The sequence below is a fragment of the Propithecus coquereli genome, unplaced genomic scaffold (assembly GCF_000956105.1).
Source record: "Propithecus coquereli isolate 6110/MARCELLA unplaced genomic scaffold, Pcoq_1.0 Scaffold533, whole genome shotgun sequence".
Taxonomy (NCBI): domain Eukaryota; kingdom Metazoa; phylum Chordata; class Mammalia; order Primates; family Indriidae; genus Propithecus; species Propithecus coquereli.
The window spans coordinates 2,519,416-2,542,492 of record NW_012151208.1 but is presented as its reverse complement, the minus strand read 5'-3'; the positions used below and the strand labels follow the sequence as shown (position 1 = coordinate 2,542,492).

Below are 23,077 nucleotides of genomic sequence, written 5' to 3'. Positions count from 1 at the left end.
CCCATCAGGAATGGCAGAACCCTTCCCACCATCTAACACTGGGGTGGTCATCTTCTCTGTCTGGTGCCTCTCCCACAGTGGAACTGCTCCTGGTCGCAGCTCAGCCATCTCTCCTGACCCACTCAAATCCATGGCTAAAGCCACTGCACAGCTCATCCCTGAACACCAGGCACAGCTGTCTCCTGTGGCTGTGCAGGCTTTCTCCCTTCAAGTTCTTCTTCAGTAGAGCTGTAAGGTATTTCTTCTACCCCACAAAGCCAACTGAAACGATGCTCCTTTTATTGCAAACGTGAGCAACTTAGAGGCAGGCACTCTGCTTGCCATGGCTCACCTGATTTAGCTGAAATATTACAGCACCAAGAAAGACCATTTCACTCCTTCCCAAGGTTAGGTAAAAACACAGCACTTAAAGCTGTTTTTATTTCACCAGGAATTTCTCCTAATTTTTGAAGAGCATTTACCCACACTACCTTAGAAGGCAGTGTAACAAGATGATTAATAGCATGGATACTGAAGCCACATAGTCTGGGTTTGAATTTTGGCTCTGCCTAATCCTAGCTGTGTTGTATTGAGCACTTAACTAACTTTTCTGAGCCTCACTATAAAGTGGGGCCAACAATTGGGTCTCCTTCCAGAGTTGTTGAGAAGATTAAATGAGTTGATGCATATAAAGTGTTAATGTAGCACCTGGCACAGAGTAAGAGTGCAGTGATCATTACCCACCATTACTACTAGTATTAGGACTGGGAGGAACAACCTGCATAACCATTCTCCACATGACTCTTGCAGGGAGGGTTACAACACTGGAAGTGACACTCTCCAAGCAGCCTTTAGCCCTGGGATGAAAAGTTCTGGTCCTCCACAGTTCTCCAGCCATGACAGAGTATAATCAGTTCATTTCTACTGCTGGTAGAATATATTTCACAGCATAATAATTCAAAAAAACTTGAAAATCCCATTCCAAAATTTATACTATCATTCACAAATGCCATCACCATCTCCCTAGAATACAAACGTTTTGATGTATATTCTGTAATCACTGCTCATATCGAAAAAATTGAGCAACCAGAAGAATATGCCTAGAGACAAAAAGAGTTTATCCCAAAATAAAAAATGACAATAGGCTGGGCACAGTGACTCATGCCTGTAATCTAGCACTCTGGGAGGCTGAGGCAGGAGGATTTATTGGGGGTCAGGAGTTCGAGACCAGCCTCAGCAAGAGTAAGACCCCCATCTCTACCAAAAATAGAAAAAATTAGCCAGTCATCATGGCGTGCATCTGCAGTCCCAGCTACTCAGGAGGCTGAGGCAGGAGGATCACTTGAGCCCAGGAGTTTGAGGCTGCAGTGAGCTATGATGACACCACTGCACTTTACCCAGGGTGACAGAGCGAGGCCCTATTTCAAGGATAAAAAAAAAAAAAAAACAATATATAATAGAGGGGAAGAATTATTAGATTATAGTAAAATTTGTTCAAATGGGGCCTAAACTTTGTCTTTTTACTATAACAATTTTTGTTAAGTTTACTAAGTAAATTAATAGTGGAAACAAGCTTGAGGGATGAATAGACTTAATCCTTTTAAAAGAGTGCACGATTCTAAAGAGCAGCCACTGGATGCATGCAAACAATGGATATCATATACCAAACTGAGCCAGCAGTTTTACATTTAAAAAAGGGACACTCACTACATGATGACTTTTCTTGGCATCCAAGTTACTGCTTGTGGTTGAAAGTTGTGCAATCACTTTTTAAAAATATCTTTTTATAATTCAGAATCATTGCCAATTTGATAGATCCTATCCCCTTCATTAGTATTTTCCAAGTCAATAGCCACCCCCAATACAGGCTCTCAGCTAATTCTCCCTGTCTGAACTGACCCTGATTTCCTCAACTCCACCTGCTCCTTCCCCAGGTTCATCTTGTACAGCCTTGCCAGCCTCATCTTCCTACAGCTGCACATCTGTGGAAACTGCTCTGCTCACACGTCCTTCATTCTTCTGCTCAAACACACACCCACACACATGTGCACATGTGATAATTCAAGGAGGAAATCTCAGTTTTTGAGCATGGTACCATAATTTCAGGTACCAAATCCCATGATGTACCTTTCTGAGCTCATTTTCTACCACTTCCCTATGAGAATTTTAGACTTCAGCCAGACTAGACAACTACCCACTGGGCTTTTCTGCTCCTGCTCCTTCATTTATAACATCTCCTATCCCTACCATGTCCACCATATCCCCATAAACATCTGCCCATCCTTCAACACCAACTCACATACCACCTCCTCCGCCAAGGCTTGGGTTACTCATTTCAGAGGAAACAGTCTTTCTTCTGTAGTTCATGCCTGTCCCATGTAAGTAGCACTTATCACACACTAGCCTGTGCCTTAGAAAGAACATTGCTTGGTAAGAAGCACCTTGAGGGCAAAAACTGTGGCATTCATAGAGGGGCCCACTGTGGCTTCTCAAACAGAACAGTTGCTCGACAACTATTTACTAAATTCAACCAGTGAGACTATACTGTGCATTAGGAAAGTCCCTGGAGACCAATGGCTCTGGGTACAGAGATTGCCCAGAAAAGAAGAACTCCGATTTCCACTAAAAAATAAAATATCATTCATATAATAAGAAACTGTTCAGGAATTAGAATATAATAAGGATTAACTAATCATGATTTTGCTGAAATATATTTACCTTTTAATTGATCAAACATCAATGGAAAATTGGAAAAGGCAAGATATAAATTTCTCAAAATGTTACCTAATTGAATCTTATGTAGTGAACAGTTAAGGCTTTTGAGGAGATGACATTTTTTGGTATAAAGGAAAAGACTTCCCTTCTAATTATTATATGTAGCATTTTAAGGGGTCATTGACTGTGTGTCTCTTGCCCTAATTTTAAATATGACTTAAAAGGATGTAAGCAATCAGTGGAGCAAATAGAGGAAAAAAAGTCTCCCATTTTACTTAAGTACCATTGACACCACTGTACTAAGAATGTGTCTATCAGGAATGGCATAGAAAGAACAAACTGGCCTATAGATTAAAAATTCATCAATTATTTCATGACCAAATGTCAAACAGAAAAACTGCCTGAATGGTTTAGAAGTCTATCACATTGTACCACATTTGGCCTACACTGAATGGCATACACATCATTTATCATTAAAGGCCTTTTTATATAGGTCAAGGTTGCTGGGTGTTTCATATCTCACAGTTTAAAGAATGCTCTAAATTCTAGGTTTTTTAACTTTTTAATCTATGGGGAAGGGAAACTAAAACTTCCTATAAACTCAGATTAATGCCTGCTAATGCACAGAAGAAAGAAAAACTAAAACCTTCCCCCTACTATAAAAACAAAATAGTGTGGCCTCTGTTTCTTTTCTGATAAGAGTCTTAAATACCAAACAGTTAACTGCATAATAACATTTACTGGCAGCCAGGCAGCCTGCTTAGCAGATATATAAAGCAGGTAAAAGGAGAAAAAGTTAATTTCTTGGCTGAATGATTCCATCGGTAGCTATAGGGCAAACCTGAAAGTCTTTTAGTAAAGTAGCAGTTGATTCTTCTATCAATCTGTAGCACACATACTCTTCCAAGGAAAGCATTAAATATGAAAATCATATCCCGTTATCATCTGTTTCCAGCTTTCAGCCTAGTAAGCTTTTCTTAATGAATGCTGCAGCCTAAGGAACAAGCACGCTGTTGGCTTTTCTGAATAATGGAGTGATGCTACCATTTTTGCTTATTACAATATCGACTGGCTGAGGGGGTTTCACATATAGTCACAAGTGACTACTCTTGCCAGCATGCTCCAAGTTATTACAAGATGTTTTTAGACATTTCATCTAAAAGAGCTTTACTGCTTTTAGTGAAGAAAACATCTATGGTCTTGAACAGAATCATTTATATGGAGATAGGCAGGAGGATTAGAAGCCTGCATTACAGCAGATACATAGCAGAATTTATTTAAGTATTCCTTGCCCATCTTTTTGTCTATTGCTTAGATATGCAATCTTTTCTTTCCACTTTCTCTGTGAAAAGGTTAAAAGGTAGAAAATCACATATACAAAGGAAAGAATCAAAATGCCACATTTTGTTTACTTTTCATTTAAAACATTTCTCAAACTAAGAAAAAAGCATCTACAAAGCATGTTTTACAAAAACACAATTTTACCTACTAACACCACTAAGGTTTTCTTTGGAGTTTATCTCTTAACCCCAAAGTGATGCCTTTCAGTAAATTTAATTAAATTCGATACTAAAGCAATACTCTATCAGAAAAAATCTTTAGATAATCATTTAAGGTTTAATCAAAAAGATCTTTGTAATAAGACAATTTTATTTAAAACAATATCTTAAAATATGAACACTCCAGAAATCCTCTGTTAATAGAAAGTTTACCATTTTAACTTATTACCTTTTCTCTGTCTTCATCTTTCAGTTCACTTTTTATTCCCGGGCTATCTTTTGAAAGTAACTGCATCTTCTTAATGTGAGTCTCATATTCAATCTGAATACAAACAAAGTTTGATTTTGTGATGAATATTATTACAACTAGCTCCTGTCTATATCTTGAAGTCTTTACAACATAAAGGTAACAGTGAAGTAGAAAGGAAAAGTTGATGTTGTCAAGAAATTCGATTTATTTAGAAAATAGACACTTTTACAAATAACACATATCCAAAGTTGAATTCTATAAAATCCTATAAATTTTTAAATAAAATAAGGCTTGATGGATTTTTACTTAGTCTTTCATCAATTTAGAGAATAAAACCTTGAGATATTTCATTACACTATCATGAAAATCCAGTTACTTTATTATGAAAATAACACATTAGCTAGTGTTTCCCCTGAAAAGTTTTGTCCCAAAGGGAAAAAAGAAAATCAACCCTACTGATTTCCTATCTATTTGATATCTACATAATATCATGGTCCTGATAGTCATGGCAATTGAGTATATTATTTGCTAGATCATCACCTTAAAACAAATTCCATTTTCTATGAATAAAAATACACTGTAGACATGAATGATAAGTACCATACAAATCAAGTTTGCTGTGGCCCTAATAACTACATAAAGATGTTTGCATCATTACCACACTATAATTGGTGAAAGTGATTCAATCATAAAATGACTTTTTCTTAAAAGGCATAAAAAAGCACTTTGATTCAGTACATTAGTAATTAAAGCCTTAAAAAAGTCACTGACTGTGGTTCATCAAAGAGAAGTATCAGAACATTTTCTAAATTAGGCAGTTATGAACTGCAATTAGAAACACACCTATGAGATAATGAAATCAGAAAGCTGTTTCCTTAGTTCTCAGTCTGAACATAAAATAGGCCTGAGCTTTGTTTTGACACACAAAAACTGAACAGGCAATAATAACCCAAACTGATTTGTTTCCCTCAAAATATTTTAAAACGTCTTATATGCTGTCCTATTTTTAATAACAGGTAAAGATTTTTTTTCTCTAGCAGAATGCTATTAACATGATAGATGGCAGTAATGATCTAAACAGATACCTAAGTAAAAATTTTACTGATAAAAATGATAAAATAATAAAATAAAGAAAAGAAAAAGAAATAAGGCAATCATGAAGATAAAATTTACATTTCTCTATTCTATGTCTACTCCTTTGAACTTAAAGATGTTAAATTTTTAACCCCAAGAGCTTTAAACAGGAATACTTGATAGATTCCCAGGGAAAGTATCTTTAAAAATGGATGAGGGATAGATTATAATATAAACATATAATTACAGGTTAGTTAAAAATTCTTTTTTCCTGTGACTACAAAATGTTTTCTTATGCTCTTTGAGATCAGTGGGCATTGTACTTGATTTCCTCATTATGGGATCATTCCAGAATCACACCTTCCAAAGGCAGAGCACTTTCTTATGAAAACATGAGAGTTTTTTTTTTTTTTTTTTTTGAGACAGTCTCACTGTGTTGCCTGGGCTAGAGTGCCATGGCGTCAGCCTAGCTCACAGCAACCTCAAACTCCTGGGCTCAAGCGATCCTCCTGCCTCAGCCTCCCGAGTAGCTGGGACTACAGGCATGCGCCACCATGCCCGGCTAATTTTTTCTATATATTTTTAGTTGTCCAATTAATTTCTTTCTATTTTTAGTAGAGACGGGGTCTCGCTCTTGCTCAGGCTGGTCTCGAACTCCTGAGCTCAAACAATCCGCCCGCCTCAGCCTCCCAGTGTGCTAGGATTACAGGCGTCAGCCACCGTGCCCGGCCAACATGAGAGTTTTATTCAATTCATTTTGCTGAAGGAAAAAGGAAGCGATAACTACATAAAGCCTTCCTAAAGAACAGTAAGAAAAGAATCTTCAAGAGCTCAATTTAGATTGTTCTCAATACATTTGAAAAATTTACTGAACTGTACTCTTTTTATAAATTAATGATGCAAATAGAAACTGAACAATGTACTTTGAAATCAGAGAGATACTATGATAAATTGATTATTGATACAAACTGTAACTTTGCATTCCCTAGGACAATGCATTTCCATCTAAAAATATTTTGTTTTCTTTCTTTGCCTTTTATTTTTACATTAAACACTTGGTTATTATCCATCAAATCGACCTCCTGAACGCTATGGAACGGGAGTTTTCCACAGTGCTCTGTGGGGTCTACTCGTGCCACAGTAACCTCTCCTGCTCTGAAATCCCTCTAAGGATAATCCCCTTATCCACCCCCTTTCGCCCCCGGGAAATCTGCTTTTAAAAACCCAAGAACACTGAGTTAATCCATCAGGGAACTTGTTCTGTCTGTTACTGTATTGCTTCACAGCACTGGCTTGATGCTGCCCACCTAAATTTAGGAGGACCTTCCCATTCGCTTCCTCACTAAGCACAAACAATTTACTTCAGCTAAGTTACTGGAATCTGTTAACAATGATCTGGGGTCATGGGAAGAGGAGACGGAGGTTCTGGCAGATGTTTCAGGTCTCTGGGGTCTCTCTCCATGCTCACAACACGTCCCATTTTCCATTATGCTTCCTCCTTCTGTGTTCACACATTCACCCTGTCAATTTTCCCTCCATCACATTACTGCTTGCCTGAAGGTGCCACCACTACCTTTTTTCCCACAGGCTTCCTTTTTTCATTCGCCTTCAGGATTGCACAGTTAATTCTCAAGTTACAGAATAAATGAATAATTGAACTGAATAGACATTGAAGATCGGCTGGCCCTGCCTCCTCAAACTAGAGTTGAGGAAATGGGTACAGAGAGTTACATACATTGGCTGATTTGATTCTTGGGTGAATATGAGAGATGGCCCCAGATTCACAGTCTTTTGTTTTCTCTTCCTCAATTTTTTCCAATATATGTGCTTCCTCTTAGATGGTGAACTTTTACCAAAAGATATGAGGAACACTTATTCATTCAACTAATACATATTAATAGGCAAGACACTCTGGTTGATAAAAATAGAATTTGCTACAGACTTTGTCCTCCAGAGGCATGAAGGCTGTGCCCTGCCCACGGTGTCTGTCACAATGCCTAGTAGGAATAGAACGAGAGCTCAAAAGATTTGTTCTCAAATTTTATCCCCTTGGGCACATATAACCTAATGACTGCATTTTGAAAGAGAATCACATCTTTAAATAATGACATTGTATCTTCAGAATGCCTCTGCTATTAAATGCAAATGCTTCCTGGGAGGGTATAACATAGGATATAATCAATACCACATTAGGTCTCACATACATGGTCATGGTCCATAAGAGAAAGAGACAAAAAATAAGGAAGAATGAATTTTCAGTCAAAGGGGAAGTTTCAATGCTGAGTGCTTGCACTCAAGCGGGGGTGGTCTCAATGCTTACTGAGTGCTTGTTATGTGTCATATTCTGGGTCAGATACCGAGAGCATTGAAGTAAGGAGCTCACGGTGAAGTGGGAAAACAGACCTGTAAACAATTATAATACCACGAAGGAAGTGCTTACTGAGATAATTATGACACAGACCTAAGGCAGGGCAGAGGGAGAAAGGCCTTCTAATTGAAGGAAGTATGAGATAATGTGGTGCTTTCAAGGAAATGCAAATTGTTCAGCACGTTTAAAGTACTGTGGGTGTATGTGCGTGTGAATGTGTGTGTGTGAGAGTGCATGTGTGCAGAAGATAAAGATGTATAGAGACAGTGGGAAGATATAGGGATGGAGGAATTAGAGAATCTGGAGGAGATGGGTGGGGAGATTTGGGGGTAAGGAGAGACAGGAACGGAGAGGGGAGCAATAGGAGGGAGAGATGGGGATAGAGGGAGAAGGTGGAGGGGGACAGATCAGGAAGAGATGGGGAGAGAATGTGCACATGTCTGTATTTGTGTGTGTGAGAGAGAGAGAGAGAATCTGCCCTTCCCTTCATCAGGGGAGTCATAGGTTGAGGCTGGGCAGTGGTGTGAAAGCAGAGACCAGTGTCTGGGCTTTGTCCTGAAAAGCATGGGCCTGCACTTCAGGCCAAAGAGAGTTGTAACCAGATAATGACTCTCGCCCAGCACAGGGACCCTCCCTGAATGCCTTGACACACCAGCCCCACGCCTGGCTCTGCTGCCATGAGAAGGCTAAAGCAGATGCTTGCAATGCTCTACACATATCCTTAGGACCTTTCTGGATGCTCCTAAGTTCTAGTATCCAGGGCTCTACACTTAAGGCTTTTCAGAAGCCTGGGGAGGCTGCTCTGCCCACAGGAGCACACGGTTAAGTCCCTACCACCTGCACCCTTGCCCACCAGTGCTCAATCAGTGCTGCTCAGGAGCTGCTGTATACATATCCCAAATACTTCAAACTACTTGCCAGAGTCTCCTGTAGAATTAGGCTCTAGTGGCTGACTGTGGCAGTTGTCTTAATAATACACCCTGTGCCCTCCCTGTCTCCCCTCCCCACTAGCCTACTGATGTTCCTTCATCCCAAAAACCACTTATAGTTGGATCCTCATCTCAGGGGTCTGCTCTGGGGAGAATCCAACTTGACACAAGGACAATGGGCACCTGAGGAAAACTGTTCTAAGTCAGGACCAGCTGGGGCTCCCTCTGCAAAAGCAGCTAATGCAAGGAGTAGGTGGGCAGAATGAGGGAGAGAAGGACCCAGTCCTCACAGCACTAATACTAATATTTACATTCTTGAGCTGAGTTTATTCTGCCTCTTTATCCAACTGACAAGTAGCAATATAGATGCAACACTATATTTTCAAAACTACATAACAGATCAAAATCCTTAAAAGCCCTAAAAATTATTATAGGCCCCCAAATAAAGTATTATGAGTCATAACATAAACTGAGAGCATTTAGCCCATTTTAAAAGATTTTAATATTATATAATATTATATAACATTGCCCCCGAATGGGGCAACACTAAGAGGAGACAGGTGATTCTGGTATACCTAAGGCCACCATTAGACACTGGCACAAAAGGAAGAAGCAGAAAGAAATGCAAGACACCAGAGACAACCATTCCCCATGCTGAACCTTGGCTTCCCACACACCCTGCTGAGGTAAGTGGGATCACTAGCTGGGTTTCTGACATCACTGTCTGCGTTTGTGGGCACAGAACAAGCACTGGCTTTGGACTTACGGTGACTGCCAAAGTACAGTTCTCCATGGAACTCATATCCTTCCCAACTACAGCTACAGGATCTGCTCTTTTATGCCATCAAAAGAATTTTTTTAAAAAGGCATTCTGTATCCAAAATTCAAAAAAGGAACATCTACATAATTTTTGAGTCGTGTTTATGGGGAAAGGTTTTCATATTCCTAGTTTGTTATTCTTTTCTTTAACATGGTCCCCTAAGCTGATATTCTCTAATAGCTCATCATACAAGTTTTTTTTAACATAGCCTATTATATACAACTAATGTTCTCAATATAAAAATATTTACAAAAGATGATTCTTCCTTTCAAACTCTTTCCTCCCACATTTGGTTATAATAAGAAATCAATAATTAAATAAAGTCTCAATATGAAAATAAGAGGAAATTTTCTCTTATTTCCTTTATTCTATTGGGAAGGCAAAATTCCCAGCTTTGTCCATCACTTTAGTTTTCTCCATGAAATCTTTGAAAAGTGGTTAACAATGTTGATAATGACAGCTTTTTGTGAACTTGAAGAATTTTACTTGAATACTAAGAAAAATTGGGAGTGCTAAAACTTGCTATTGCTTGAGCACATCAAATTTCAGATCTTGGTCTCTGAATATCCTTCACCATTAAAAGGAACTATAGCTTCTTGGCTAAAAGGCTAATTACGTGACTGAGGCAGGGAAAATACAAGGTAAACCTGAAACATCTTGTTATGCCCCAAATCAAAGAAGGATCAGAATCAAAGGGGCACAGAAGCCAACTTGAAGAGACTTCCACTAGCTAAATTTGGGACAGCAGGACCAACAAAAAAAGTAATTACTATAGTTGATAACATATGGAGTAAACAAAAATTCACAATTCCACTGTGACATTTAAAAAAGAAAGTCTACATCCATACCACACTGAATGCACCCAATCATGTCTGATCTTGGAAGCTAAGCAGGGTTGGGCCCAGTTATTAAGTGGATAGGAGATGGCCAGGGAATACTGGGTGTTATAGGCTTAAAAAAAAAAAAAAAGGTAAAGTAAGGGAAAGAAGGGGAAAATGCTCTTCATTATAGAAGAAAGCAGCTGATAGAAGATAAGACAAAACAGAAAATCACCATTTCACAACCTTCATAACTGATTCAGAAGACAAGGCTCATCAGTGTGTCCTAAAACCATTAGGTAAAAGGCTACCGAGGAACACAATATATCCATGATGCCAAACCATCATTCCATAAATATCTACTAATTTACAAAGGGGAAAAAAGATATGTTACGATGGAGATATCTAGAGATCACCATCTTAACAACGGGATCAAAGTCAGCCTCACTCAGGTGGGCCACCTAACTTTATGGGCCTCTCAATGGGATGCACTTGAAAACATTATCTCAGCTGTGACTATTTGCATTTAAATTAATTAAAATTAACAAAATTAAAAATATAGTCCTCTGTGTCACAGCCACATTTTAATTGCTCTATAGCCATATATGGCTAGTAGCTATTGTATTAGACAATATCAGCTAGATATAAAGCATTTTTATCACTGCAGAAAGTTCTATTAGGCAGTGCTAATCTAGACTGCATTTCCAGTTCACAGAAAATAAAGGGGGATACTCTATAAGTTAAATGACACCTCAAATTCAGAATGTGCCTCATTCTACAACCAACTGACCTGCCTTCTTCAAAATAGCCAACACCATGGGAAATAAAAAAAAGGAGGAATGGTAGGAAACTAAATCAGATTAAAAGAGACTAAAAAGGCACAATAAACATATAACACCAAAACCACATAATATATGAACTCTAGTTGGCTCCTGGTCTGGAAAAATAAGATACTTTCCAGGAGAATTGGTAAAATCTGAATATGGGCTGGTTATTAAATGACATTATGGAATAGTTTTTAATTTTCTTAGATGAGATAATGGTATGATTATGTAGGAGACTGTCCTTATGTTTAGGTGATCCCTGTTCAAGTGCTTAGGAAAGAAGTATCCTGATGCCTACAGCAGCCTTCCAATGGCTCAGGGAAAAAATATGCACACACATAGCAAATACAGCAAAATATTTACAACTATTGCATCTAAGGAGAATATATGAGTGTTCACTGTAACAATGATTTTAGTTTTCTGTGTATTTGAAAATTTTACAATTAAAGGCTGGGGAAAACTGCTAGAGCAAAAACAGGAGGGGAAGGAACTGCTGCCAACTCCTCCTGTAACCAGTGTTCAGTTGGATTAACTTGGGCAACAACACCTGACCAGTGCAAATGGTGAGGAAAAAGGCCTTGCTTCTAGCCCTCCACACTTGGCATAATTGGTGGAGCAGCAGGTAGCCAAGTACCTCAAGGGAAATGGGGTGCCAGAATCAGAGAGGGCTGCAAAGAGCAGTTGCTTTGGGTCGCACAGGCCAGGAGCATGAAGATAAACTCAGGGACAGTTCTACCCCTCACTGCTATCCCAACACACTGTTTGACCAAAGAGAGGAGCCCATATCACAGAAAAAGAACTCTTTAAGAGGGAAGTAGTTTCTAGAGTGAACCCTAATGCTGCTCAAATTCAATCATTCAGCCAGCATATACCATGTGTCAGACACTGTGCCAGGCAATGGTGCGTGATTTTGCCTTTGTTACAGATATTCCATTAAGTCTTCAACTAAAGTATGGATCTTAGAAAATGCAATTTCAAATGGTCTGATCAAATTTAGCCATACAGTAATTCACAGAGAAAGATGATACTTAATCTTATGTATGAACAACTAAACATTAGTGACTACCATTGATCTGAAACTTACTGCTCATTATTTCCAATTTTAGCAAAAAAAGATTAAAAATAAAACATAAGCCAGACATGGTAGCATGCACCTACAGTCCCAGCTACTTGAAAGGCTGAGGCAGGAGGACTGCTTGAGCCTAGGAGTTCAAGTTCAGCCTGGGCAACACAATGAGACCCCCTCTCAAAAAAAAAAACCAAAAAACACCAAACTAACAAAAAATAAAATAAAACATAATACAGAATGAGATGTCACCTTCAATTTTTGAAGCTTCTCTGTATTTGTGGTAAATTGTCCAACATGAGCTTGGAAATGCTCAAATTGCTTTAAATATTCTTGGTTTCGAATATGAGCCTTCTTTTCAGATTCACCTATTTCCTTTAGGTATTTCTTTAGTTTCACATATTTCAGCTTAATTCTAGAAAAATAAAAGATTTTTAAACAATGGAATTAGACTTTGACAAAGCTAAAGAGGAGAATTTTCTTTAACAAAATTGTTAATGAGACAATGTAGTCTAAGATATTTTACCCAAAGCACTGAAACCCAAAGGACAGAATGTATACACATTTTTAGAATGAGAAAATGAGTATCACTGAGTACCACACTGGTTACCTCTAGGCATAACTCCTGAGAAATGTATACAAGGCCACATAACACTCACACAGTAAAGATTTATATGGATTTATTTCTCACAATTAAACGTGACTTCAAGAACAGTGTCTATGTGGCCATGTTCAGACAAATAGCCCATCAGAATTCTTATATATGACAATTTCAAAACTACTTGCTCATATGGAAATTGAATCAAACTATAAACCACAGCCACAAAATTCAGAAAGTTTAAAATTTAAAGTACCAAAAAAGCTCTCATTGAGACAATGTAAAAATTATTGGTTAAACAGGACAGTAACTCTGTACTCAAACTGTGAAAAACCTTTAGAGACTCTTATCCAAAGAGTAGTGTCAAAAGACATACTGGATAGTTCAAGTTGTACAGCCCACTCTTCTCACAGTGTCAACACTACTAATTCTAACTCTTTCTTTACAAGTATTTAAAGCATAAAACAGTACCTGTTACGCAGTATTTCAATTGTTGGCTCAATAAACTGTTCAACATTCTTTCATCAAGCAAAAATAGGTTAAAAAAACCACAAAAATATTCACCCTCGAAACACAGATTTGCAAAGATGCTGGAGATGTGCAAAACTGCTCCACAACAGGCTTTAAACTTCCCACCCAACAATTTTCAAGGAAGTCTTTATCTTGTTAATAATGCTTTGTCCAGGGTTGGCTGTCTCCATTTTTCTTTCTGAACAAAAAACTTAAGACTGGTTTTATTGCTGCCCATGTCTGCATTTTTGACACAGGTGACAGTAATGGAGGTAGACTCTAACATATTGTCTTTTACACTCAGGCACTTAATAAAGCTGCTCGTGGTGACCTATGTCTACCTGGAGTAGGTTCAACAGTAACCATGCCTTCTCCATCCAAATTCTAGTTCCATTCCTGCCACATTAACCTTCAAAGCTGACCACACAAGTAAGTCATTCGTCTATCCATGCAATTGTTCATATATTCAGCACTCTGAATATAAAAGCCTTTCACCTGAGGTCAACAGGTAAAACAAACAATTAAATAAATACAATGTGATGAATGCTATGAGGGAAACTAAAAAGGGGTTAGGGAAGCCTTCCCAGTGGAAATAATTTTTTAGCTGAGACCTGAAAGATGAATAAGAGTTAACCAAAATTGGGAAAACCAAGAATGAAAAGATGAGGGAAAAACACTCCAGACTGGGGAAACAGCATGTCAGAAAACTCAAAGGCAATAAATAAGACCAACGATATTGATAAAAATAGTAATAAATAATGATTGACTCTTACTCTAGGTCAGATACTACTTTAAGGATCTGTATGTATTAACTCACGGAGTCCTTATAATTATCCTTATTCCCACTTGACAGATGAAAAAATGGAGGCATAGAATTTTGAAGTAATTGCCCCAAGGTCACAGGAATGAGAGTGGTGAGGCTCAGAGTGAACTGAGGCACTCGATAACAGAGTCTACGTGCTTATATCATAATACAAAAGATTTTGTCATGCTTAAGAAACCAAAGTGTCAGTCAGTGTAGAATTTTAGGGGGAGGCTGAAAAGAGATAGTGATGATGAAAATTAAACAGGGAGCAGAAAATAAAGAGTCTGGTGGGCCACTGTATCGGACACTTCTTGTGCCACCTTACAGCCTCCTGGCCCTTTTTTTCTACCAGCCACAGCTGCAGCAACCTGCTGTATGTGGTGAACGTGAACCCTGAGAACATCTGCTGCTGCCTGAGCTGCACTTGGCATCTTGCTTTCTCAGGGCTGCTCTTCTCAGTTTGCAGCATGGAAAGCCTGGATGTGAGAAGCAGTTAACTCCCTGTGGGGCTGCCTGTACCCCTTCTGGGGGTCAGAAGCCAGCAGGAACACAGCCCCATCTTCCTTCACTTGCATGGACACTCGTGTGGAGCAGAAGGGTAGTCTACACGGCTCCTCTATAGGCTCTTCCGCAGGGCTGCAGGGATCGAGCCCCAGGTGCCCACAGCAGTGAACAGCTCCTATTCCATTCTTCCCAGCCCTCAAATAAACTACCTCCTACACACAGGCCCCATCTCAGACTCTGCCTCCAGGGGGATACCAGGTTGAGGTAGCCATGTTAGACAGTTTGGGTTTTATCCTACAGGCAGTATGAGAGAGCCTATTTTTGGCAAATCATATTCTCTGTGTTCCAGGAAACAACAAGAGGCTGAGAGAGAACAAACTCAGCAAACTTGGTAAAGGTACCCATTCTTTTCCCTCACACTCACCCCTCCCACCACCAGTATGCCAGGAAGCTGCCCAAGAATAAGGTGCATGAGAATACTATACCCTGTCCTCTGCCCCTTTAGCCATGGGCTACAAAAATATTAATAGCAGCGGCCATGGATACTCTCACACTTGGGCCCGCTCCGGAGGCCATGGAAACCACAATGCTACTATTTCTTCCAGAGACAAAACAAGCTATTTCCTATCTCTTTCAGAGCTGCTCCAGACATATGTCTGTCTTGACTGGAAACTTTGGAAGTACCCTAAATTTTAAAACCAAAGAATAATTTTGAAGATGAGGAAATAAATGGACCTAATAGGTGATTTGGTTTTAAAGTCTTCTTGGTCTCTCTCTCTTCTGGATGAGAGCTTTGCATTTCTCACTCATACTGTACCATGGATAAATCACAAATTTAATGCTATCAAAGCCAGAAATTCTTCACATGAATAATATTTGAAGGTAATACCATATATTTGGCTTAAGGATAAAGTTCAGTTTTTATAAAATAGAAATTAAGATATTAAAAGTCTGCTCTTAATAGTAGGGTAAGTAACCTAAAAAGGATAACATGTACTATATATTATCCACTGGTTACATATAATAATTTTAATAGTCATTCCCATCTATCCATGAAAAAATGAGACACCAGGTAACCCTGCCTACAGAAATTTGTTGAAAGATCAGCTATAGTAATTATGACTTAATTGTTACAGTAGCTGAATGTGTTTAAATTGTGCCCAAAAAGACTATAATGTGTCTTATTTTAAGATATTTAAGCAAAACAGATTATTGAAACAACACAAATACCAAATAATGAAAATAAGATAATTTCAATCTCATACTAATTTTAACCAAATTTATTCTAATTTGATAGTGATTACATTAAATTGCAGGTTTTTTTTTTTTTAATTTCAGCATATTATGGAGGAACAGATGTTTAGGTTATGTATATTGCCCTTGCCTCCTCCCTCCCCCCCATTCTTTTTTTTTTCTTTTTTACTTCAAAGTGTTACACACTAAAAATAAAAGAATGGTAAAAGTACTCCAACAATGGTATTTATGATATAATATTTGGGTTAAATTTTTGATTAATATATGGAAATTTGCTTGAAAACTGTTACCATTGTCATCTCTTACCTGTATGTATCAGACTGATGATATTCATATAGCTTCTTTTCCAGGTCCAATCTCTTCTTTTCACTATAATACAGAAAGAAAACATTTTATAAGTAATTACATTAATATGTAATAGGCAGTTTTATTTAGACCATGCTCTCCTTCAAAATCATGCCTTTGTGAGAATGCTTCTCTGGTCTCTAAGGAACAGAAAATGCTGAATGCATTTGAAACAAAGATGCAAAAATACTTACCAGTCACCAGGGAAGCCTAAAAAACAAAACAGACACCGATATGAGGCAAAAGAATCTTTTCCCAAAGTAAATGGGAAATGCAATAGGAAAAGGGTGGGAAGCAGGTTCGTTCAATCAGCGAGTATTTCTTGAGGGCCTGTCATGAGCCAGGCACTGTTCTAGGCCTGGAGACTGATGTAGTGAACAAGCCAGCCAAGACTCCTGCTCTCAGACAGCTGACATTCTAGGTGGAAGGACAGACAATAAACAAGTATATAAAATGTAATATGGCCAAATTTCTCTGGGTCATTGACATTTGAGCATTGGGGGTCCCACCAGATCTGGACAAAATGCTTCCACAAATCCACCTTGGATTAAAGACTGGTAGCTTGCTCTGCTCCCAACCAAACAAGCCTGGACATAGCCACGTGGCTAAGTTAAGAAGAGACCTCTAAAAAGTAAACCTGGCCTCACTTACATTTGATGAAGACCAGATCTCCTAACACTATCACTTCAAATATGGGGTAATTTGTTTTTATGACTTTGTAGTGTTGCCATAATTTGTCACTGACTGCTGTTCCCTGAAGCTACTACCAGTAAAGACTTACTTAACCTGTGAAATTCAGGTGAGTGCTGGCAGTGAGCTAGAAGAGAAAGCCTGTCTTATCCCACACCCAACCTGTGCCAGAGGTAGGGAACACTGGGCAGCAGAGGCGGTGGCCACAGCCAAAGCCAGAGGGCTGTGGGGTAAACGTGCTGAATGGGAAGAGTCCTTGGGAGGTTTAATCATGGAGGGTTCCATCTGACCACCACCATTTGCTTCAATCCCACCTAACTGAAAGCCAAATTGCTAATCTAAGTTAATATTAAGCAAAGTCTGAAAAAGAAACCACATAATATCCAAGAGAAGAATACTAAACAAAAGACTGAAACAAAGATAAGACTCCACCAGAAGGTGATCTCAGGCTGGCCTCTGAGGGCAAAGGGCTGGCCTCACATTCCATTTGTGTGCTCTTAATTATTAGTTTCTGTCTTCCTTCAATAACTTTTTAAAAATTATTCCAAAAGTTACTGTTAGCTATATTATAAGTTAAGTAAGTTTTCTTTCCTTAGCATAATGTTAAATGGAAACTATCATTTAATCAAAATACTTTTAATGGAAAAATGGGGTCCAAAATCCAAATATAGAACCTGCTTGGGGAACACGACCTATTCCATAGTGGGGTTATGTCCACGTTAAAAAGGAAAAAAATTATAAACATACACATTTTTAACCAATATCATCACATAGATCTTTACTTTCTCATTAATAAGACTGAACTTAGAAGTGAAGAAAATATGGTATTATTGCTTCCAGGTTAGAAACTTCAGTTAGTTATTTTTTCCAATCGCTTCTCAGTCTTTTGCTAAGATCAAGTGTGTAGTTACATTTTCTCCTTCTAAGGTTTAATGACCAATTGGGTAATTGGTTCATGAAGAATGAATGACTAGATAGTGTGGGCAATTTGTCATTAAATTATGAGGACAGAAAGACCGTTAAATATGACACTGTACCCCAATACAATGCTTCACTTCTGTGGTATTCCTGACAACAAAGCAAGACTGGAGTCTGGGCATGAGGAAGCATCAGACAGACCCAGCTTCGGGGTCACCCTCTAGAATGAAAGCTGTACCATGAAATTGTCAGGAACATTAAAGACCAGGAAAGACTGAGGAATTGTGCTAGGCCAGGGAAGACTGAAAGGACATGGCAACCCAACGCAACCTGAGTTCCAGATGACACTTGGACCAGAAAGAAAAAAAGACATTGCTAAGACAGTTGGTGAAATCTGATGGGGGTTCGTGGACTGGTATATCAAGGTTGAATTCTGGACAGGGAGGGTTGTATGGCGATTATGTATAAGAACATCCTTGTTTTTTTTTGAAATATACACTGGAGGTTTTTAGGAGTGATGGGGCATCATATCTGTAGCTCCTGAATGGTTCAGAAAAAACTGATGATTTTAGATAGACAGAAAGGGAGAATGGAAGTATAATATTAATAAAATGTTAAGAGTGGAGGAATCTGGGTGACAGGAGTATTGGAGGTCACTGTCCTGCATTTGCAACTTTTCTGTAAGCTGGAACTTAATTTAAAATAATTTTTAAAATTCATCTATGACCTATAACGAAAAATGACCACAGTCTCTTTGGAAATCCATCACCTCCAAGCAGCAAGTTCTTTTTAGTAATGAATGTAAAACATCTTTGTTCCTGTTCTGTCTTCAGTAGATGCAGATATCTGTTGCTCATACTTCTCTATTATAACGCTTCATATACTGAAATAACCACAGTCAAACACCTCTTGGCCTTCTCTTCCAGGCAAATGGTGCTAATCTTGTTAACTCTCCATCACAAGCCCATTTCCTAATGCTCATCCATGTTATGGTGCCTCTGAATACTAAGTCCTTCATAACTATTTTAAATTTAAGACTTAAAACCAGATATTTACCCCCAGTGAAAAGCCAGGGAAAGGCTTATTGGTAGGATCACCTTGCAATTCCTATAGGTCCCTGAATCGTCCAGCCCTGGGATGCTTACCCACAGTCCATGTGTTCAGTCACCTGCACCCCACACCTGGACCTTTCAAAGTTTTACACCCTTAAGTGGTCCTTATGTGACTGAATTTTCTCCTTTTAAGCCAATTATTATTCTGTTTTTGTCTCAATACCACAATTCTCTACTATCTTCAGCTTTACCCAACTAATATCTCAGTGTCAATTTCTGGACTATTATGATATCTCACCCTGAATCAATATTGGCATTGAAAAAACTGGGGCTGGTTAATGGCCCTTTTAAAGGGATGTTTTTGTACAATTTTAAGAGTCAATTCCACTTACATGTTTCTACCATGCATGTAGGCACTATACACACTGTAACAAGTCACTCCATTGACTTTCACCACAAAGCATAGAAAATACTGTATTCACGTAGGAAAACATTCAGACTATAAAATTACATCTATGTGTGATTACTGGTAAGATGATTTAGGTTAGAAATAAACCAGTTACAAGAGAAAGGCCCAGATATTTGACCAGCTACCATTGCAGTGACCACTTCTAAAAAGGCTGAGAAATGGTGAGTTTTTTTAAAATCTCCCACTTTCCAGAAGTTCTACAATGATAAAGCAGCTGTGACTACTCAGGGCTGCAACCTCTGAAATAACTCTGGAATTTTAGGAGACAGTGGTTCCTGTGGTCACTGGGATAATTTTTTTTTTTAAAAAAGGTATATCCAAACACTCAAATTGGATACAGACAATAATATTCCTTACACATTGCTTTGCAAAACTGTAGCTTTCAATTTTTTTTACCTTAAGGTCCATTACTACAGTAGAGAGAAAAAAAAAATTGGTGGCCTTACTTTACATATTAGTCAAGCTGCCTCATTTCTGGTGAAGAATCAAGATTCAGAGAGGTCAAACAACCTGCTCAAGGTCACTTAACTGTTCATGGACTAGAAGAATCCAGGTTTCCATGTTCTTACTGCCGCTTTCTCTGTAGCTAAAGTTATTTGCCTCTATAATTGTGTGTAATATGCATTAATTAGAGTTAGTTATGGATTCTTAAAATGAAAAATGAATATACACAGCAACAGATTTGTACTGACTTAAAAAGAAAACAAATCTCCAAATGCAGAACCATGAATAGGCTATAAAATTTGACTCAAATTCCTTATATAATTTCAACAGCTTCACCTTGTTTAATAATTAAAGCAGTAAGTGTTAATCATAAAGTGTGTAATCATTACACAGTTATTGTACCATAAGGACTATAAACAGCCAGGTGTTCCTAGCACAGGAAGCAAAAATGATAACTCACAATTAACTTGGTTCGAAAAGAAAGTCATTTAAACCAGAAACACTTTAAAATCAGGACTCGGGCAAAGAGACACTAATAACTAAAGACCTGGAGTAACTAAGCCACTCTTCTATCTCAATAAACACTGAGCCAAAAGCACTTTAAGTATACTGAAACACAGAGCAGTGTCTTGTCTTTTAATTATCAGGTATTTGCAGACACAATACCATCTTGGAAATATCACATGATTCACTTTTCCTGGTTGACTGGAAAGTGGTCATTATTTAGTGACAATGTGTGGCTACTGGGTTCTATATTAGATATTCATAACTCCTAGACACTAGCTGAGTTGACTTTGGGATTTCTTCCAATCAACACATATTTATCAAGCACCTCCTTCACCACAGATACTCTATTTTGAGCTAAAGATTCAGTCACAATAGTTATGATTTCTACCCTCCATAAATGGCAAGTCACTTAAGCCATCATCTAGAGTGCTGTAAGAATGCTGAGGGTCACAAAAGTTAGGGAATGGGTTGGAACAGAAAAGGCTCTGCATGAAGTGATTTTTATTTAAAGCTGGAGATGAAGAAGTCACTGACATAGTGAGTGTTGGTATGTTGGAAAGAAAACAGAATGTAGAAAAAGAGTAAGAGGTAAAATATGGTGAGGACAATTAAGGAAGCCTGTTATAGATACTCTATAAATATTGGACAAAAATTAAATCTAGCTAAGATTAATGTAATTCCTTTTCAAAATTACTTCTGCCTTTACCTTCCATGTAATTATCATTTTAGAATTGTCACACATACACACAGCACTCCTGTTCACTAGAACAATTTTGTAACTGCTAACAGTCATTAAACGTTTTGTTTATCAAGGGATCCAAAAATCTATTTCCTTTCTTGTCAACTAATGAGATTTCCAACTCCAATTAATTTATTATAGCAGCTAAATAACAGGTCCCACAACTTATCTTTCATATGTTTATAGTAAATTGCTTTATAATTTTCCTTCTTTATGAACTCTTAGATCTAGCTGTTTTCAGTGGTTCCCATCTTTCATATCTTAATCAAAAGTATCATGAACCCTCTGGAAGTTGTACTTCTGTCGCTGGAAATCTAGCCAGCCCCCGCTTCCCAAAAAAGTCTCCTGCATTTAAATAGGGCATGTTTGACAAACACACACACACTCTCCCGCTTGCGTTCTAAGACCTGTCATCATTGATGCAGTGCAGCTGTCAAGGTGGGATGACAATTTGAAGAGAGCGTGGGGAGGGGATGTGTAGAAGGGGACTAGAGAAATTCACAGGCTTGATGGAGAGTGACAGGCAGGAGAACTCCCACTTTCACTTCTGAACAAATTCTGTGACGCGGCCGCATCCTCCAGCTGGAGAACGGGCTTTAGTTGCTGTTGGGGGCAGGGGTCTCACCTCTCTCCACGCCCACCCCCAATACAGGGGGTGTCTCTAGCAAACTTTGTTCTCTAGGCCCCACCGGGAGCTTGGAGGCCGTCCCGGGCGGGCAGTGGCCCCAGGGGAACATACGCAAGGAGAGTAGGAGGGAACAGGGGGACAGGGCCCCAGAAGACCCTCCTCGCCGGCCGACTCCCCGCCCCCTCCCCTGGTGGCCGTACCAGTCCCGCAGCCCGGCCTGGAGGTGGCCCAGCCTCTCGTAGTAGTCGGGGCTCGGTAGGTGTTCGGACAAGGCAGGGGTCCGGCGCATGCTGTAGCCGCTGGCGCCTCGGCCGCTCCGCACGGCCTCAGAGCAGCGGTTGCGCCAGGGTTGTCCTAGGAGACGGCCCCACCATGCACCGCGGGTAAAAACGCCCGGCCTCCTGCAGGGGGCGTGGCGGAGGCGGGGCGCCGTGACGGGGCGGGGCGCCGTAGCGGAGGCGGGGCGCCAGCCGTGCAGGGGTGGGACCTAGGCAGGTTGTGGTTGGCGGGCGGGTCATAGGCTTGACGTCGTGGATGCGGGGACAGAACACCTCGGAGGGGGCAAGCAGAGGCCACTTGCAAGTGGCGGGGCAGGCGGCTTGAGTGCTCGGTGTCTTTGCCTCTTTTCCTGCACACCGACGTTTCCTTTCCTCTCCTCCTTCAGAATTCGCACAAACTGCATTGATTTTACAAGGTACATCTGTCTTTCCCTCCTGCCTCCCTCGCTTCCTTCTTTCTCTCCCTCCTTTCTTGGGAGGATTTGCTCAGTTTCGGGCACCGTGCTAAGCTTGTTCTCCTACCAGCACTCAAAAAGAACACAAAACACCACAAAAAAGACAAAACCCCAAATACTAAATAGCTGTGCTCTGCCCTGGCAGTAGAACAACCCCGGACTTGAAAATCCGTGCTGAACCTAAGGATGTGTTTAATGCTCCAGGTGCCGTTACTGTTGGCGCAGAGGGAAAATTTTTGCGAAGTAGATATTCGTGCAGACGTAGCTAGAATGGACGATGCTACAAACATATTGTAGAATCCTCTAGCAGGAACTCTGGAGCCAGACTGCCTGGGCTCAAATCCCCTCTTGCACTGCACACGTATGTGACCATGTGCAAGTCATCCTCTTGAAGCCCAGTTTTCCTCATGTGTAAAATGAAGGCTGTTAACGCAGGATTAATTTAGGATTAGATTAGTTAATATGTGTTAGTGTTTAGAAGAGGGCCCAACACCTAGAAAACATCCGTTTTTATCATCATCATCATCATCAACATGGGG

At 39.4% G+C, this 23,077-nt stretch overlaps 1 protein-coding gene across 1 annotated transcript in view; it reads right to left on the bottom strand.

Annotated features, from left to right (window-relative positions):
- KIZ (kizuna centrosomal protein) overlaps positions 1-22,216 on the bottom strand; it is a 124,033-nt gene extending 101,817 nt beyond the window's left edge. The window contains exons 1-4 of the mRNA XM_012657222.1: positions 22,006-22,216; positions 16,320-16,382; positions 12,595-12,757; positions 4,423-4,515 (exon numbers count right to left, since the gene is read on the bottom strand). Of these exons, the coding sequence (XP_012512676.1) occupies positions 4,423-4,515; positions 12,595-12,757; positions 16,320-16,382; positions 22,006-22,094 (408 nt within the window). The 5' untranslated portion in view covers positions 22,095-22,216. The remainder of the gene's footprint in view (positions 1-4,422; positions 4,516-12,594; positions 12,758-16,319; positions 16,383-22,005) is intronic.
- Between the last annotated feature and the right edge of the window lie 861 nt (positions 22,217-23,077).